This window comes from Pangasianodon hypophthalmus, chromosome 20, assembly GCF_027358585.1.
Source record: "Pangasianodon hypophthalmus isolate fPanHyp1 chromosome 20, fPanHyp1.pri, whole genome shotgun sequence".
Taxonomy (NCBI): domain Eukaryota; kingdom Metazoa; phylum Chordata; class Actinopteri; order Siluriformes; family Pangasiidae; genus Pangasianodon; species Pangasianodon hypophthalmus.
Genome location: NC_069729.1, coordinates 7493942 through 7514201, shown reverse-complemented (window position 1 = coordinate 7514201; position 20260 = coordinate 7493942). Strand labels below are relative to the sequence as shown.

Here is a 20260-nt window from a genome sequence, read left to right as displayed (position 1 = left end):
TGGAACCCTCATGACATCATCGCTCCAAGCCCGAGCATCTGGACCTCGTGGAACGTGATATGACCTCAGGGTTTTTGCTGTCAGCATCAATCTGACGCCCATCTCGATAACCCATGCTGATTTCCTATTTTCACTGACCAGTCATGTGATGAATGGGTCACACAATGTACAAACCAAATTTAAAAAAAAAAAAAAAAAAAAAAACCACAAGAGTAAGCACATGCCTCAGAGAGTGAACGGATCTATAAAGAGACGCTCTCCCCATAAAGCCGATGAAGCAATGGTGTTCACTATTTTACAAGCTCCACACAGACACTTCTCATGCGTCTATATTCACAGAAATACCAGACGGGAAAAGGAGTGCAGCCGCACATGTGGTCCACGATATTACACAACTCTCAAATACCATGAATGGCTTTTAAGGAGTCGGAAATTTCTAATCTACTACAGTAGATTTATAAGATTTGGCAGTAATTGGGATCTGGGCTGGTTGGAACAATACAATCAGAAATGCAGGTCAGAGAGACCATATGAATAAAAAAAATCTGATTATTTGTATTGATGTTAGATCTGAATGTTTTTATATCAGGTATCATTATTTCATGGTGAACAATGTGGATTGAACATTTACAAAATATGATCTTATATATTCTGTCAGTGACAAAAACACATAAAAAAACACTATTTAAAGGAATCTTGTAGCACAGCGTAGTTTGGTCACTACAAACAAAATATAAACTATACGCAGTTAAAGAGGGCGATCATGTCATTCATTAATAAAAATTTTAAAAATCGAATCATTGGCAAATCGCTATGGTATAAGCAAAACACTTTATGGTGGTAGCAGCTCTTCGCTTTGTGTTGGGTCATATCACACCATCCTAGTGTGTATTATGGTCTGTTGTTCCTTACTTATCACAACTTCAGCCAGGGTCTTTTGTTTATAGCCCACTTGGCTCATCCTGTCATGAAAGTTATGGAGTGTATGGAGTGTATGGAGGGTTGTATGGAGTATGGAGTGGTTGATAAACTGGTCAATAACTGTATAATGACTTCAATGTATACTCAAGTGGTATTAAATGCTTGTAAACCCAAAGTTTGCGGGAGATCTCGATAGATCTTGGGTCTTAGAGAGAACCTACAATCCAATCCCTGATGCAATCACACCTCTATCCTATGTCTGCTACTAGTCTATTTACTCATTTGGTTCTGTAAGTTTTCTGCATTTCACTTAATATATATGTTGTTCTTGTGCTTTAATTTTACTTTACTAACTAACTTTTATAAGTAAATGACTTATTCCTAAAGCCTGTATACTGTATATTACTTCTAATAAAAATATAGGTACATATTAAGCATATTATTGAATGCAGAGATATTACTCTTCCAACATTTTATAAACATTTTTCTATAAATTGCAGTCAGATATAAAGTATATGTAACAAAAATAATACACAGATTAACCTTCACCTATTTCCATTACTATTTTTTTGGGATAGCAGAGGATTAATCCTACAATTTGGGCATAGTTCTGGACTACTCTATTATAGATTATTGATATCCTTGCATGCTTTTATACACTCAGCAGCAGAGAGTTTACTACAGTTTAATAGAAGTCAGTGTGGAGTTTGTTCTGATGGATAAAAATGGCTGGCTCTGACTTAATATGCCAATATAAATACCCTCATGTACCTTCTGTACTCAAAAATGTAAAAGTTAAATTAAAACCCTGAATCAATAGAGCTAACCTGGTTCATTAGTGTGAATATAACTTACATAAATTCTCATTACCTCCAAATTTGCCTGATTTATCCTGATGCTTTACTTCTGCTTGGAAATGGTGACTCTCTTTCTGCTGTTGTGGTCCCAAAAGAATACTCTAAATATTTTCGCTTCCCAAAAATAGCCTCAACTCACTTTTCAGTGTATAATCTCATCTGGGTCCTGTAGATTTGTACCTTCTAATAACTGCTGCTGTAATCATTAAAGACTGTCCTGAGCTCATCCCAGGACTCTTATTCACAATATGCTGAACGACATACTGAACAAACTTTCAACACACTTAGTGCTGTTTGCCTTTACTCTTCTACACCTGAATACTGTAATGAGTTATAATCCAACTAATCCAACCAGAAGAGGATGAATTCGCGAATGAGTCCGCTACCTCTCAAGGTTTCTTCCTCATGTCATGTCAGAGAATTATTCTGACGCTGCCTGAATAAATAAGTGTAAAAAAAAAGAACTGTGTGTATGTGGCCCTGACTGATATATTTCTACTGTATTTCTTTTTGGTATTTTCAGGCAGTAACCTGACAAAGGAATCAAGAAATGTAGTTGGGTGATATTTAGTCAAATCAACTCCTCTTATTTCCTCTTGTTTGACTCACATTTAGCAGCCAGCACTGATCTATAAGAAATAGAACAGGACATGTATTTTGTGATGGATAATAATAAGAGAGAGAGAAGAAGAAGATATAAGCGAGAAGATGTTTTTTCAGTGCCACCAATTTAAACGAAATTAGTTAAATTATATATATATATATATATATATATATGAATGACTCCTGCACTACAATATACCCACAGTCTCGTGGAGTGCTCTGGTGGATGACATGTTCCTGTTCCTGTTCCTGACTTATTGTCACAAATTCCTCTTGTCGGCGTACAACACAGATTCCAGGGCTACTTGCGTGCCATGTGTTTTGTTCTTAGTTTTCCATGTGCTTTTTTTTTTTATTAGACCATGTGCCTTTGTTGCTGTTTTAGTCCTGTTTCTTTCCCCTGCTCTCATTGGTTTGTTACTGATTGTCTTCACCTGTTCTGTGTCCTCTGTGTGTCATTGTTCGTATGTTACCACACCGGAGTTCTTGTATTCTAGTTCATGCTCCTTATTGTTCTGACCCATGTGTATTAGTTTATGTATTTGAATATGCCTGTATCTTGACCCCTGCTATGTGTCACGACCAAGATACACTTCTAAATCTTGAATTATTAAACAGTGATTGAACAAAGAGCTCTTTTTAGGTTCCTGATATGAATTTGAATTTTTATATCCTCTTAAATAAAAAAATAAGTGAGACACAAAAGTGTATGCTTTTGGTCCAAATCCACAATGAAGAAACGCATGAATGGTATATTAATAGCAACACATGTTTAACACAACTATTTAGTTTCATTACAAGTTAAAACTACTGAGTTTCAGTGGATGACTAAGCTGAAGACTTCAAGAAGGAGATAATGGAATAGGGTAAGAGTTAAAATACTTCACTGGCACCAATGGAATGAAGAATAATGTGAGAGGGTGCCATTTTTATCAGCTCACCCAATATCTCATTTCATTCTGCCTCTCTTCATTTGCCAATGCACCAAATCAGACCACCTCCACCATCTCACCCAATCCACCTCTTTCCCCCAGGCTCTGTCACATTCCACATGCCTCTCCCTGCTCCAAAGTTCCTAAAACTCACTGACAGTAAATGTTCAACAATTCTAACCATTACAACTATGTTTAGTTTTTAGTCTTAGGAATTTTCTTTCTACAGTGATTGCAACACTGCTACTTGGACACCCTTCTCAGACATTCTGCATGATTAGCAATTAGCAGTTTGGACAAACTGCTTCAACACAACGTATTATTATTATTAGGTGAATAATTTGTAGTAAAGATCTGCAGTGTGTCAGTGGGACAAGCTTTGGCTGCACAAGCAGAATATGACCTCATCAACGACACCAAGTACATGTCTGCTGGCTTATACTGAATGTGTGTTACTATTACATAATTGCTAGGGTGACTTACAGCAGCTCATGAACATTTTTCCTCCCCTTATTCAATGACAACGGTGGACAAATCAGTAGCGCAGGAAACTGGGACAGATTTCTCATCTGGGCTATTCGTTTTTTTTACTCTTATTTGCCTTGTAGGTGCAACAATCAGAGAAACTTTTGCAAAACATATTTTTAATTGGTTTGTATGGTTAAACCTAATGAATTTTATAGTTGTGTGACACACCTCAACACTGTAACGCACAGGTATGTGGAAACACTGACAAAACCGAGAAAAAGTGCAGCAAAGCTGTCACGTAACACTTCGGCTAGCACAACATGCACAAAATGTGATCTCGCGGTTAGACATATGAAGAGAAAACAAGTTACTTATCATTATTAAATAAGATTTTTACTTGTGTTGCCTGGAGATAACACTACAGCTCATAGCTGAAACTTATAGGAAATAATCTAAACACTATATGGCCAAAGGATAGTGGACGCCTGACCATCATACTCGTATGTGGTTTTTCCCCAAACTGTTGCCACAAAGTTGGAAGCACCCAGTTGTATAGGCTGACTTTGTATGCTGTAAGATTTCCCTTCACTGGAACTAAGGGGCCTGAACCTGTTCCAGCATGACAATGCCCCTGTGCACAAAGCGAAGTTCATGAAGACATGGTTTGCTAAGGTTGGAGTGGAAGAACTCCAGTGGCCTGCACAGAGCTCTAACCTCAATCCCACTGAACACCTTTAGGATGAACTGGAACACTGACTGCACCTCAGGCCTCCTCGCCCAACATCAGTGCCTGAACTCACTAATGCTCTTGTGGCTGAATGGATAAATCCTCACAGCCATGTTCCAAAACCTAGTGGAAAGCTTTCCTAGAAGACTGGAGGTTAATATAACAGCAAAGAAGAGACTACATCTGGAATAGGATGCTTAAAAAGCACATATCAGTGTTATGGTCAGGTGTCCTTTGGCCATATAGTGTATAATGACTAAGGTGACTTTATCATGAGAGGATAAGGACTATGGCTACTCAGTCACCCTCTCTCCAGGACTTCAGAGACTCATTTAATACCTCAGTCTTTATTAATGATTTTAACTTACTGTTATATTATATATATATATTGTTACATTATGTTCGCTACCAAATAGCCTAGGTCATCCAAAACATGGACTTACACACTGGAGCTTCCACTTGCCCAATGGGCTAGCTAAAATATTTACCATTTGTCCATCCCTGCAGTAATTTATTTTTTTTTTTTTTGAACAAAACACACTACAGCTTCAAATGTGTCCAAAGTACAGGTCTGTGAAAAATCAAAGACCAAGCTGCAATCATCACAGGCATGCAAGTAGTTTCCTGTGACTGAAGGAGGAGTTAAACCTGAATGTCTATGGTCCATATCCTGCTGAATGATTGAATAATAAATCAAATGTAACATAAGCTTACACTTTATGGTCCAAAGTGAAATGCAAACACCAAACATTCAACACGAACGATCATGTGCTCTTGAAAGAGCGGAGCGAGTGATTGAGCTGAGTGCCAATGGCATAACACCATAACTCTGCTAGTGCCGCTGGCAAGGCAACATCATAACAATGGCGGTTACCACAGAAAACATTCACATTTGAACATGATCATGAACAAAGTGAGCGGTGAGGGCTATTTAATTATTTTATTTGATAAGTCAAGCATAGTGATTTATTGCCAATCCAGGTATGAAAATGTGAAAATGACAGACATTCATCTGCTCTATCATGTATACACATATGTGAAATATATTTCAGAGGTGGATAAAGGAGTAATGAATAATATACAGCATTAATAGACTGTGTGTGTGTGTGTGTGTGTGTGTGAGAGTGAGTGAGCACGTTTGAACCTCAGGTCCGTGCTGGCATAGACCAGACTGCGGAAATTCAGTGTGATTCAGTAACAGAATCATAACGTCAGTGCATCTTTAGTCAGAACAATTAGTCACAGTCTAGCGGAGGTCTTAACCCAGCTGTCGACACACACTTACACACCTAAACACACACACCCACCCACACCCACATTTAGTCTAGTTCAACTCTATAATGACATGCTCTGATTTACTGTAACTCAGTAAACAACACACATCTGGAACTGTGTGAGAATGTCGCAATATCTCATAACACAAGCTCACCTTTACATACTTCCTTGACTAAAGGAAGTATGTATCTCATAATTTACAGCATGTTCTATACATGTTACACACATTCTACTGTGTAAAAAAATCTGGAAAAAAAAGCCACCTTCCCTCCATGCCAACAGTTTCATATATAAAACAAATATAAATATATAAAATGTTTAATATATAAAACAATTTGCTATAGCAATCCTAAGAGCACAGCAAGCTAGCTATGAAGCCTTAATTACATCTGGAATTTATATAACACATAAAAATTGCTTCAGACACACACACATAGCACTGACAGACGCTGGAACCCAGCGGAAGAATCAGGTTTCTTCTTGGTGGTACTGTGCGTGAGGGAGAAAAAAATGCACGATCAGCAACTTCCTCCACTAGCTGTCCCACAGGGTGAAAATACATATGGTCTTAGCAAGCGCTTGTGTACTTTTGCTAAATCTAGAAATACAGCACACAAAGCTTTCTCTTCATTCTATTTGACTTTATTCCACACTCACATGGCAGTTTAACAAAACTGAATTATGTGAACATTTACATGTCCATTTATGGATAAAAATGTACAAAACAAGAAGATATACAGTTGGGTCCATAGGTATTTGGACTGTGACACAATTCTTGTAATTTTGCCTCTGTACACCATCACAGTAGATTTGAAATGAAGCAATCAAGATGTGATTGAAGTGTAGACCTTCAGCTTTAATTCAAGGGGTTTACAAAATATTGCATTAACTGTTTAGGAATTACAGCCATTTTTACACAGACTCTCCATTTTCACAGGCTCAAAAGCAACTGGACAACTGACTGACTTGTAACAGTCAAGAACAGAAAGGCCAGAAAGCATCTAAAAAAGCCTGCCCAGTTCCCGGAACAAGATTCTTTGGACAGATGGAACCAAGATTAACTTCTACCAGAATGATGGGAAGAGAAAGGTATATAGAAGGAACGTAAGGGCTCATGATCCAAAGCATACTGTACCACATCATCTGTCAAACATGGTGGAGGCAGTGTTATGGCATGAGCATGTATGGCTGCCAATGGAACTGGGTCACTGGTGTTTACTGATGATGTGACTGCTGATTGAAGTAGCAGGATGCGTGTATCCTGTGTCTGAAGTGTATACAGCTATACTTTCTGCTAAGATTCAGTCAAAACTGCAAAACTGATAGGATGGCGCTTCACAGTACAGATGGATAATGACCCAAAACATACCACAAAAGCAACCAAGAGCTTCTTAAGGTAAAGAATCGTATGTTCTTAAATGGCCGAGTCAGTCACCTGACCTAACCCAACTGAGCGTGCTTTTCACTTACTGAAGACAAAATGGAAGGCAGAAAGACCCACAAACAAGCAGCAACTGAAGGCAGCTGCAGTAAAGGCTTGGCAAAGCATCTCAACTGAGAAAACTCAGCATTTCGTGATCTGCATAGGTTGTATTTATAATTACGTCAGTTTGTCCAATTACTTTTGAGCCTGTGAAAATGGAAGGACTATGTAAAAAAATGGCTATGATTCCAGTAAATGCAATATTTTTGTTAAACCCCTTGAATTAAAACTGAAAGTCTACACTTCAATCACATCTTGATTGCTTCATTTCAAATCCACTGTGGTGGTGTATAGCGGCAAAATGACGAAAATTGTGTCACTGTCCAAATATTTTTGGACCCGACCGTAACTCAAAGATAAATTGTAACACATTTAAAAAACAGTACATAACTCGGCATTCAGAATTCTTATTAGAGATGACAAGTGATTTTCTATATCTTTCCGTCATCAAATTGTAATCTTTCTGGTTTGCCTGAATGACATCTGGGCGTTATAGAAAGGCAGGCAGTCTCTCAAAAAAGTACTGAGTAAGCTGAAGGCAAATTCCCTGAACAAGTTTTTTCTTTTCTCTTGGACAGTGGACAATTGTTTTAAAAAAGTACATCTTGATGAGTAGGAGTAGACTTTGCCAGTAATGATTCAGCAGGCACGTTTTTGAACATGATGCCTGTATTCTTCAAGTACAACAAAGTGCTGACTTATAATCATCAAGGATGGGCCTAAACTGCCAACCATTGGCCTCTGTCTCCACATGTACTCCTAGCAATCTCATAGTCAATAAGCAGGTAAGTTCACTAAATCTTCAAGGCCATTAAGAGGCTCTCGCAATAAAACCTTCTGACATTTAACAGTTTTTGGGGATTTTTACCCCCTTTTTGAACTAATTTGTCTAGGTCAACCAGTCAGTTCTCCCCTATCAGACAACAGCTACCAACCAGGGAGGGTGAAGGCTAACACGTGCTTCCAAATCTTTTTTCTACTTTGGCTTATGCTTCATCACAAGGCAGCATAACACACCTGAAGAAAAGCAGTATATGCCATGTTGCGTATACATAAACTCACAGATGCTCATGATTGGCTAGTGTTGCTGTGACTAACAGGGCAGATAGAGTATGTCATCCCTCCTACCCATATAGCACGACCAGTTTTGCTCCTTGCTGGGATCTGGATTTGAATGCTTTACTGTTGTACCACTCAGGAGCCCACAATTACCAAAAACTGTTGAATACCAGGAACAGATAATCTCCATGGGTCTGAGCTATTCTTCTCACCTATGACTGGATAGTGATTATATTTTATCATTACACTGTAGTGCATTGTTTATAGGAACTTGAAACGTGATTAGGAAAAGACGATAATAACGTTTTGTTAAATGCAGCAGGGCACCTGACATTTCATTTTGACACTTGAGGCAGCACACAGTTTGATATAGCTGAGTGGATTACATTTCCCAATTCAGCATTTTGTCTTTCATTCAATCTTCAGTAGATGCTTTAAACATGTCAGGGCTGTGCACCCAGAGCCTCTTCCTAGAACATTGAGTGCAGGGCAGGAATTTAGCCTGGATTGGATTCATCCTGCTCAAACACACTTAATTGAAGATCACCAGTGTACCTAACAACCCAGAGGAAACCCATGCGGACAAGAAGAGGACATCCTCAGCACAGATAGTCTCAGCACAGATAATCTAAGCTCAAGATTGAACCGAGGACCCTGGAGCTATGAGGCACCAGTACTACCTTCTGCGCCACTGTGCCGCACATACAGATGTGACATGTTACAACAGATGTGATATGTTACATCTGCCTTTCTAAGTCTCTAAAGCATCTTTGAAACTTCCTTTAAACAACCAGTGTTTAAACAATCATCAAAATGTAACCCCATCTATCCTGATACCTTTTTAATGCATCAAGTCTGTTTTTTTTTACTTGTGTGCAGTGTGCAAGTGTTGACTCCATAGAGATTCATTCAAATCACACCTGCAAAATTTCTATATGTTTTAAGTACTGCTTCTGTAATCATAAAGACTGCCCTGTGACCAACGCAGGACCCTCATTCACAATATGCTCATACTGGACCTCCTTCAAGACACTCTATACTCTATATATCTATTACTCCTCTATACCTGTATACAATAATGATTTATAATCCCACTATCAGGTGTCTCCCAGTAAAGCATGAGTTCTCTTTTGCGTCTGGTTCGTCTCAGGGTTTCCTCCTCATGTCTTCTCAGGGAGTTATTCTGCCACTGTCATCTCTGGGTTGCTCATTAGGGATCGAAATCTTCAATCAGATTGCTATAAAGCTGCATTGTGACAATGTCTATTGTTAAAAGTGCTTTACAAATAAGACTGAATTGAACAAAATTGTGAACTATATTTAAAGTCATAATCTACAGCAATGTTGTGAATGTGACATTTGTAATTACAAAGCAACAGTAATAATGCTCATTATATCAGCAATTGTAACCTACACTGTTTATTCATTGTTTGACTCAGCCATAGCATAGTTTATGTGAGAGGAGGAGAAAGTCTTGATGTCAGAGGCCAGACTGGTTCAAACTGAAGGCTACAGTAACTCAAATAACCACTCTTGACAACCACGGTGAGCAGAAAAGTATCTCAAAATGCACAACACGTCAGATTTTGAGGTGGATGGGCTACAACAGCATAAGACCACATCAGATTCCACTTCTGTCAGCCAAGAACAGCTAAGGCTACAATGGGCACAGACTCACTGAAACTGAACAGTTAAAGATTGGATAAAGACTGGATAATTCTATGAATGAGCAGGTGTACAGGTGTTCCTATTAAAGTGGCAGGTAAGTCTATGTACAAGAAATCTCCTGATAAAATGAAGCATGGGGTTGCACTATACCAGCCGCAATTAAGTGAGAAGTAGCATGCGTGGAGTGTGATTTCTAGGTCTTATATGGTATGTACCATATATGTCTCATGTACTAATAAGGAGCTTACATGTGATGCTTTTGCTGGGTGGGTTGCTAAAATCCAGCTGTGATAGACTGTTGTTGTTGTCGACGTTGTCCGTGTTTGTTGTTTCCTCTATCCGTGGTTCCTGCTCGGCGTGCTCGCTGCTTCCATCCCCGCCTGAGGGTAAGAAAACACAGGAAGGCACAAAACACACATTAAACACACACCAGTTTTGACTCCAGATCGAGTTAATGAGTTCAGGGCAAAATGAGGAACACAGTAAATATTAAACTCACAACATTTTCAGTTGCTAATTTTATGACAGGGAACAAACGGTTTTGTCCTACTGGGAACAGTGTCTGTTTAGAAAAATGCAGTATGGCACGAACGTTTGTGCGTCCAAGACGTTTCTGCGTGGTCATCACTTTTGTAGCCACAACAGTACGTGCTTGTACATGTGCGAGTGTGCGCATGTGGGGTGCACTGTGCATGTTTATATTCAAAGGAGCATTCATGCGCACTCTCTGTGTGCGTGTGTTTGTGTGTGCGCGCTTGTGTGTGGGCAAGCATGTGTTTTATACGCAAGCGCTGGAGCCAAGCGGGCTTATTATGCGGCCCAGTAATTACACACCGCTGTCTGAGAGAGCCTGAGCTGGGCAGACATCAAAGTGGTGCAGGTTTGGGCTTCGCTGAGGAGAGAAGAGTGCAGAAATGGAGAGGAAATGAGAGGAAAGCATGGGAGGGGAGAAGAAAAGTAGAGCAGCGTAGAGTAAAGTAGAAAGGAAAGGAAAGGAAAGGAAAGGAAGAGAATGTGAAAGGATGTGAAAAGAATGTGAAAAGAAATGATGCAAGGGGATAACGAAAATAGAGGAAAAGAACAGGAACGAAAGAAAAGAAAAGGTGACATGGGTGTTAAGGAAAGGAACAAAGAGGACATAAAAGAAGAGCAAAGATGAAAGAAAAGAAAGAGAGAGAAGTAGAGAGTAAATTACAGGAAAGAATGGAAGACGAGAGCAGAATAAACAACAGGACAAGAGCAAGGATAGAGACAAGAAGAAACAGAAGGTGGAAAGAATATAAGAGATAAAAGGAGAAGAAAAAACAAGATGAGAGTTAAAACAGTGCTACGCTGCATTTTGCTCAATGGCCTCTCTCTCTCATTCTTGGCCAAATGGGAGCCAGCTGGGCTTTATTTGCTGTCCGGTAAATACCCAGCATCCCCCTTTGCAGCTCCACCACTCGCCTTTCTGTTTATTTGCTTTAGTCACTCACGCTTGCTGACTCCTGTTTTTCTTCGCTCTTGGCAGCCTTCACTTGCGTTCCTTATTCTTTTCTGGGCGACATACTTTTTTTTTGTTGCAAACTTGAGGACAGGAAGGACATTTTTTACTGCTGGTGGAGCACAGGAGAGGGGTCAAAGAGTTATTGTACTTCTTAAACAATATGGAGCAGACAGGCGTAGATGATGACAGCATGACATCCAGACACCAGAAGCTATTCCTTCATTTGTTATTCCTCAAGCCAGTTTCTCCTTTCAGCAGACGCACACACACACGCACACGCACACACACACACACACACACACACACACGCTTGTTACCACGACAACTTATAATGAACTTCCTCCCCATTTCCTCCCCCAAAAACTCCAACAGCTGGACTATCCATGGGGACAGTCTTTATACATACACAGCTTTCTACATACAGAGCTTGATGGCATTTCCTAGCATTTTAAGACACTGGCAGAAATTTCCAAGAAAGCTTGAAGTGTTGCTGAAGAAGCATGTGATAATAATCAGCTACATATCATGATATTCAGCACAATCTTGTAAAGGTGGACAGTTCAAAATATGTTCATTTACTATAGCAGTATCGGCAGTACCATTGGTATTTCTGCCTGGAAGGTTAGAATAAATTTTTGGTCTTTCTTTTAAATGTGGTACTATTGTTTTGCTGGAACTTTGTTATCAAACCTAAATGTGCAGTGACTTTGTGTATCATGAAAATGTCTTCCGGTATCTTGACTTTGCCCGAACAGATACACGTATTATTTTTGCCATTGTGTGGTACATTACACACAGACCTGTGCTACCTAAGAGTAAGCGTTTCTCTGGACCCAAAGCTGAGAAACTCCTCCAACTACTACTACAGGACTTACTGCCTCTCGCTCCCCTCTCTCTGGATATTCTCACCATGTGGACAACATTTCAAAGAAACCTCTCTCTCTTTCGCCATGCCGCTTTCATTACCACCAATGTGAGTGCCAGGATCTACACGAAATTCATTGTCAAGGGACGCACAAATCTGAACGCAAAGCCTGTTGCGGACTGGATGCCGTGAAAGTATGAGCGTGTGTCTTACATCTTACTGTGAAGACGTTAGCAAAAAGACAAAGACAGAGAAACTGAGACTGAGAAACTTCCTAGAACTGAATTACAGGGTAGATTTAAACTGTGGCTTTCTTTGTGTGCGGTACAGAGGAACTGGAGCTGAAAACAGACTGAGATTATGTTCAGCGTCACATGTTCGGCTCCTCTTCATGACCCAAAAACATAGTCTTCATTACCCATGAACGCAGTCTTCACGGCTGCTACAGTCCCACTGGTCTGGATCAGTGGGCATTAACGACTGGAGCTGAGCCATTATCAAGTGCTACGCCATAATACTCCATCATAATCCACTCCTAATGCAGTCCGTGGAGATCGCATAAACCCAAACTATGCTTTCAAAAAGGCTTCTTTCACAGTCAAGAAAAAAAGCAGTATGCATTATGAGGTATCAGATCATTTGGTCTCTGTGGGACTCGCTCAGTATGGCAAAGCCAGTATGACAAAATATTCTCAATAAAAATGTTTTAATTTAGCTAAAGTGTCTCCTTTTGCTCTTTTATGGTCATATTCAGAGTTGAGCTAAGTGTTTATAGTGGAAGTTAACGCAGAAAGTCGTGTATTTTTTTCCCCTAAAGGTTTGGTGCATTTGGTGGACTGAAAGCTGTTTTCAAGCCCAAGAGCGGAACAGAGAGATCCCTGGTCCTCCTGAAGATAGCGGTCTGGTGTTTGCTTCAGCCGAACCCTGATGTAATCCGCATCAGCTGTGGAAGCTATCCACGATCAGCATTGCATGCTGGGTAACTTGTCACGCTAATTCCTGTTTCAAGTTTGATGGGGTAAGGATTGTTATAGTCAGAGGAGGAGACTGTGCAGCTTATCAAAATCATAGGACTGGAGCAAGGGTACTGCAATCAGTTCACAAGTGCTTGCACCGAGAGCACCGTAAAAAACACGTCTCACGCAGGCCTGCGTGGCTAAAAATCTTAAACAAGAATGGCTGGCTACTCGCTACACGGTGACATGCTACGCATCCAAAAAATACTCTTCTTCGCCACATGAATGTTGGTACCATAGGAAAATAATAACAGCAAAAAAAATCAAATTTTAACCACATTATCATTGTTTTTATAATTAGTATGAATATTCTATGAAGCCATTTCCAAATCCACCTTTACATATGCACCTCAAATTTGGAGTTCTCAACCCCAGTTCTGTTGATCCGCAGCTCTAAAGTACATTGCTCACAAACGGACTAGCTATTTATCAAGTTCTTCATGAGTTTCATGAATGAAGTTGGGAACAGGATAATTTCAAACTGCAGTATAATCAATCTCCAGGACTAATGTTAGGAACCCTACACCACAACCACTTTCCCAGGTGAAAGATACATACTAAAGGTAAAAGGCTTACCCTTAAGGGAATCATCTCAGTAACATGCAGTAACATGTAAAGCTATATTTTATTGCCATTTTTTTTCTGAGAGTTTAGAAAAAGCAACTGTCATCCAATGCAAATTGAAACTTGCACTAAACGGTACTGCTCAAACTCAGGAGACCAATCTGTTGCTTCTGCAATGAGTGAACAAAAGTGACAGGAGAACATCTTACACTCTTGCCCCCATATCTGCCTTTCCAAGACATGTGTGAGGCAGAGTTAATTAGAATCAGACTGAAGCCACGGTTTTAGGATGCACCACATGCATGCTACATGCATGAACTCCCGAGGTGAGAAACATATGGAATTTTTACTCAACTTGTAAACACAGCTCATACGTTTCCTCATAAAAAATGTGTATGAATAAAAATATACTGTTATGGCTGTTGGTCATAAAGACCTGGTAAAGTAAGTAACATCCTGTTTAGACTTAAGAGGCCCTCTGAGTTTTATTATATTTTTCCCACAATAACAGGAACAGGCTAGTATCTTAGATTGCTGTTTGGAAACTATAAAGTAGCAACTAGCATATCACACTTTAAGATATAATGGGTACCACTTGCACTGGATTGCAGAGTTTAAGAAGCCAACAATATAGAGATTTATACTACACTCAAGGCATAGTACTTTCCACTCTGTCGTTGCTGGAGGGAAAAAAAGAACTGGATCTGACACAGTATATACCCATATAAATGGGTCAGTCTAGAACCAGTACACCAGTAAGATAGACCATTATACTTTTTTATTGGATAGAATTCAGATTTGATATAACTAGATTTGTTGAAAAAGGTACCACCATAGTATTACGTACATTATGAAACAAAGGGTTCCTCAAGGGGTCTTTGGAAAGCTGAAGGTTCTTAATCTCGTAAAGTTGTTCTAATCAGGATCCTATCCTATCAGACAGGTAAACCATCTGTTGTAGGGTTCTACATAGAACCCTAAGAGAAACAAATCAAATCTTTTTGCAAGATGGAGCGTAAAAAATGAGAGCTAAGTCCACTTATTTTGAGACCAACTAAAAAATTGATTTAATGTTCCAATTGCTCCACAAGGGATTTACCCCCAGCGATACATGCCCACACTACCTAGCCACTTTCAAGCTTTCCAGTTTTGCCCTTACATGCAAATTTTCTGGTTCGATGGTTCAATCCGCAACCTCCAGGGTGTATTCCTGCCTCACGCCTAGTGTTTCCAGGATAGGCTCCGGATCTAGCTCAGCCCTGACCAGCCCTGACAAAGCAACTGCTATGAGCAATTGCTCAATCTTTTATTTTTATTTTTTGAAATTTTCCCCATTTTTCTCCTCAATTTGGTCACCTGCCAATTCCCTCCCACCCACCAGCCAGGTCTCCTCAATGATACTACAACAGCTACCAACCGGGGAGGTTGAAGGCTAACACATGCTTCCTCTGAGGCACATGAAGCCAACCAACCACAATGTTTCAAACTGCTGCTCATGCTGCGTCACATAACAACATAACACACTCAGAGGAAAGCGCAAACTGCCATCTTCCACATACATGAGCTCACAGATTCCCACGACTGGCTAGTGTTGCTGTGGTTGACAAGGGAGAGAGTATGCCATCACTCCCTCCCAGACAGCATGACCAATTTTACTTCCTTGGCATTGTAGGGACTCAAACTCACAATCTCCTGACGATAGAAAAGAGAAAAGTGTTTGCTCTATCCTCAGGAAATAACGAGTTTGAAACTCAACAATTACACATTCTCTCTGTGTCTGGGAATCCAAGACTGGCATAAATAGTCCCACTCTCTGGGTTGGAGAGATCACAGGAAATGAGAGAAAATGCAAGCAAACACATACGTATAGCAAATATATTGATGGATGTCCCTTATAGTGAAATTGAGGTATGGAGGTATGGAGTATGAGGTATGGAGTATGGCAGTAGAGTTATTTAGCTATGGTCTTGAAAAAAAGTTACATTTGAGAGACTTTGGCTAACTTTAACATCTCCTCTTTCAAGTTTTTTTCTGGTTGACTTTATACCTGCAGGGAGTGCTCCCTTATTTACTCTCTGGAGACGTGTGAGAGCACAGTCAGTCTTTTAGGAGCTTAGAGTAGGCAGGTATGAGGTCTGGTATTAGAGGCAGAGGAGCCATTTGGCTTTACAGGGACACTTTGAAATTCTTCCAGTCCCTCCAAACCCTCCCTATCCCCCTTTCTGTGGCAGAGTTGCTCTGTCTCCTAACAGCTCCTCACTAATACCTGTTCCAACGTCAGTCAACCAAGCGAAAGAGAAAAGAGTACATTGGTTTAGACGTCTCGTCTCAACAGAAAAAAAAAAAAAGAAACTGACAAGAGACTTAGGGATGTTTTACACCCAGCTGAAACAGTGAGCTTGGCAAGAGTGAGATACTTAAATCAAAAAACTTTCTCAAAGTCTTGCAGACACAAAACTTTTACTTAGCCTCCACAAGACCTTCCTGAGAACACAGCAGCTATTAGATAACATGTTGTTTTTACTGGAACACAATTATTCACATTAATCAGAAAACCTTTTCAGTTAATTCCCTAAAGGTCGCAACTGCAGTTTCATACCAAGGCAGGAGAAGAGTCAAACTATTCATTCTCTGCCAGAAGCAAAAGGCGGACCTTGAAGACCAATGTACTGGGCGTTTGCAGTGGAAGTTAATTAGTAGACTGATTAAAACCATCATTCGTTAAAAGCCACTGAAGGTGATACACACGCTCACACAAAGCAAGGCAGCTTTTAGTCAGTGATCTTAATCAGGATGGCAGAATGCTGTGTATGTGCATTTCACATAGGGTAAAGTCATCCATTTATTTAGTTTTCCAATAAAATGTAATAAATTTAATTCTAAATATAATTTAGTTATTCATTCATACATTATCAGTCATGGTTTTATCCTGGTCAGGGTCACGGTGGGTCTGAAGCCTATCCCTGGAACAGTGGAAGCAAGAATACACCCTGAATGGCACACCAGTTCATTGCAGGGTACCATGCACACATCCGTTCACACTCTCACTCACACTCACACACTCATTCAAGTATTTCATCTTGCTCACTGAGTATTAACACATCAATTACTGTATTAGCCTGTTGTTAGAATAATCAATCCCCCAAACGTTTTCAAGCTGGCATTTGAGACTTTTTGAATCTGGGAAAGGTTTATCTTTATGACCAGTGAGACTGAATAAATACAAACTTACACCAAATATATTTTTCATTTCAAAATATTCATACTTAGGTTCAGTCCGAGTTAGAAGACATTTGTTATTTAAAAGAAAAATAAGAAGAAGAAATGATAGAAGAACATGATACACTTTTTCAGCAAGGTTCTATTTGGCTATATGATAAACAGCAATATTCATTCCACAATATACTACAGTGAGTGATATAAAGTGTCTTCTATTCATCTCTATCAAAGAGTTCTCCTTTATCAGTCACAGTGCTCATGTTTTGCAATAGCAATTGAAGAAAAACAAATTGCTTATTTTAAATGTTAAATAAAAATGTAAACCAACTTTCCTAATGCATTCAGTATTTAAACATAAATAAATATAAATACTCACTCGCCTGTCAATCACCTTTCCATTCATTGCACTTTTAAATACTGAAGGCATTAATAGAAGTGATGTGCTTTTTTAATTTTTTTTTTTAATACAGTGTCCATGTTTTGATTTTTTTTCATTAGAGAAATAATTCTTTACATTTTCTTGGTAATTACACTTTATAAAAATTAGCCCAAATTGGCCTAAGGTGTCTCTGTTATTCTTTTTCTTTGAGGTCATTTTTCCTAATAGAGCTATATTTTCTCAGATTATTTTGGTAACTCTGTAACTTGCAAAACAGTCTTAAAAACCAACATTAAAAGAAATTGTTAAAATTGATAAAATCATAGATCGATATTTTTACCAGATCCTTTAAATCTAGAAAATCTGATTTTTTTTTTCTATATTGTTCATCCCTAATTAGTTAAACAAAGTTACACCAAAGTACACAAATTTCTGATTTTTGAGTATCTGTTAATTATGTATATGTGACATGTACATGTGTCATCTGTAGTCTGTATTAAAGAGTGTGTGTAGTGTGAAAATATTTCTACATGTGTTTATCTGTGTGAGCATGTGTGTGTGTGTGTGTGTGTGTGTGTGTGTGTGTATGCACACGGGGCTGTGAGGGAATGTAGTGGATGAATAGATACAGTGAAAACAGCACTCAGCGATTCTAGAAGGGAAAGTGCGTCAGTAAAGCCCACTGACTCTCTCTCCTGCTCAATCCCTCTCTCTCTCTCTCTCTCTCTCTCTCTCTCTCTTTATCTCTCATTTCATACCATCTCTCCATTCATCCATTCAGAAATTAGGATCATGTGAAGCCATGCAACCCAACCGTTCAACCCTAGTTCTCTGCATATGCTTCATCTTCAATGGTCCCTCACAGCATTAACATGCATCATATAACATTTTACATGCTGCAATGCCCCCCCAAGCTCTCCTCAGATGAAGAAAAAAATAATCAACCCATACAAAATGACACCATTTCTGACAATCAATGGCTGTCATATAATTATTCCTATCCAGCTGCAGGATTGTAAATGCAGAGCAGTGGACTGTGAGAAACAGGTGGTGCTGCTTAAACGAATGTCTCAAATGGATTAAAAGATAGACGCCGTGGCTGGTATCGAGGTGTGCATCCATCTTTCACCCCTCGTTTACGTTTTCCACAGATCTGTTGCAAAATTTTACTTGATTTCGCCACTATGACCCCTCAGGGGTACAGTTAAAGGGTAAAGAGAAAATAATTAGCTGCTCTTCCATGACGGATCTGCCAGTTAGATGCACTGATAACCGTGTCGATGTCTTCACTAAGCCTCAGGTCTGAGACAATAGGCTCCTAATCGGCACTTGTAAGCCAGCCAGGAGTGAAAACAGATACCCGAAGAGAAGCTTCAAAGCCGCATGCTGGAATTTGTCCAAATACGCTGATTTAGTGAAAAGAATAGGGATCGAAGGGCGGAAGACAAAGTGGAAGCTCATTATATGAGAAACTATGTGGCATTTAACAGGCTTAAGATAGATTTATTCAAGCTACATGTTGAGTTTGAGGCCAGGGGTGATATCTGCATTCAAAAACACACAAGCAGAACATGGTGCTTTTCAACCATCTACATCTACTTAAAGACAAAAACATATGCTTGTGCAGTCGTGTACCTTTTGGCAAGCACGGATCAACAGGAAGCTGAAAATGAAACAATGCTGGTGAATGGCCAGTCTTGTAAGTTACCACTGATCCTGCTCTCTCCTAGCTTTTCTTTTTCTCTGTTGTGTCTCCAGAGGTTAAAACACACTTCAGGAGAGACTAACAGCAGATTGAGTCTGCCACCTTGCATTTGGAATAAAGATACTGAGAGATTTTATTCATCCCTTGGTTTTGGCTGTGACTCACACGCTGACTAATTCCTCTCAAAATGACTGAAAACCATCAGTAGGGCATGAAAGACAGTTTCGAATAATGAAACACTGTTATACTTTCATGCACATGAGACATTTATATGTATCACAGATGGATGATATTACCAGTAGTACTTTAGTGTCTAAAATGGCCTCCAAATAAACAACAATAGAAAAGATTCTATATCTTTATGCCTGAATGAGAGCAAATCACTATTTTCTGTCTGATGTAAGTGAGAGAGACTGTTACTGGCAGAGCAGCTGATTCAAACCTCTGCTTTTTGTATATCTGAATCATCATGGAGTGTTATTCTATCATACATCTGATCAATATCCCATTTTTAATAATGAGAATATTATTCAACCAATCATTTATGAAAAAGTTACAGTATAAACCTTAAATATCTCCATGTTTAGACTTACGGAAGTTTGTGCAAGTTTACTACAGGTATACTAATAGTGCTGTAAGTGTCTAGTATATGGGTTTACTTTTGGCATATTAGCATGTCTGTGTATACTTGGAAATAAAAGCAGTAAGTATGCTTGTTGTTTACTTCTAGACATTCAAGTCATAACATGGCCATGAATTTTACATCTGAATAAACTGAATATACAGATCTACATACGCATGAGCTGCACATAGATGATGTATTAGTTTATTGATGTATTTAAGTATTTGGAGAATGAACTTGATTTTACTGTGCAGCAGTACAGTAGCCGACACTTTTTTTGTCTTTAAATGTGCTAAATACAGGTGACCTGCACCACACAAGTGATGAAACTAACCGGTACACAAGAGATGAAAAACATTTTTACAAAAGTCAGAATTCAACAACTGCTGCAAATGTAAAAAATTCATTCAA

The 20260-nt window shown here is 39.2% G+C and overlaps 1 protein-coding gene across 1 annotated transcript in view; it reads right to left on the bottom strand.

The window, feature by feature from the left end:
• Nucleotides 1-20260, bottom strand: part of mdfi (MyoD family inhibitor) — a 43737-nt gene that overhangs the window by 15485 nt on the left and 7992 nt on the right. The window contains exon 3 of the mRNA XM_026935267.3: nt 10242-10373. Within this exon, the coding sequence (XP_026791068.1) occupies nt 10242-10373 (132 nt within the window). The remainder of the gene's footprint in view (nt 1-10241; nt 10374-20260) is intronic.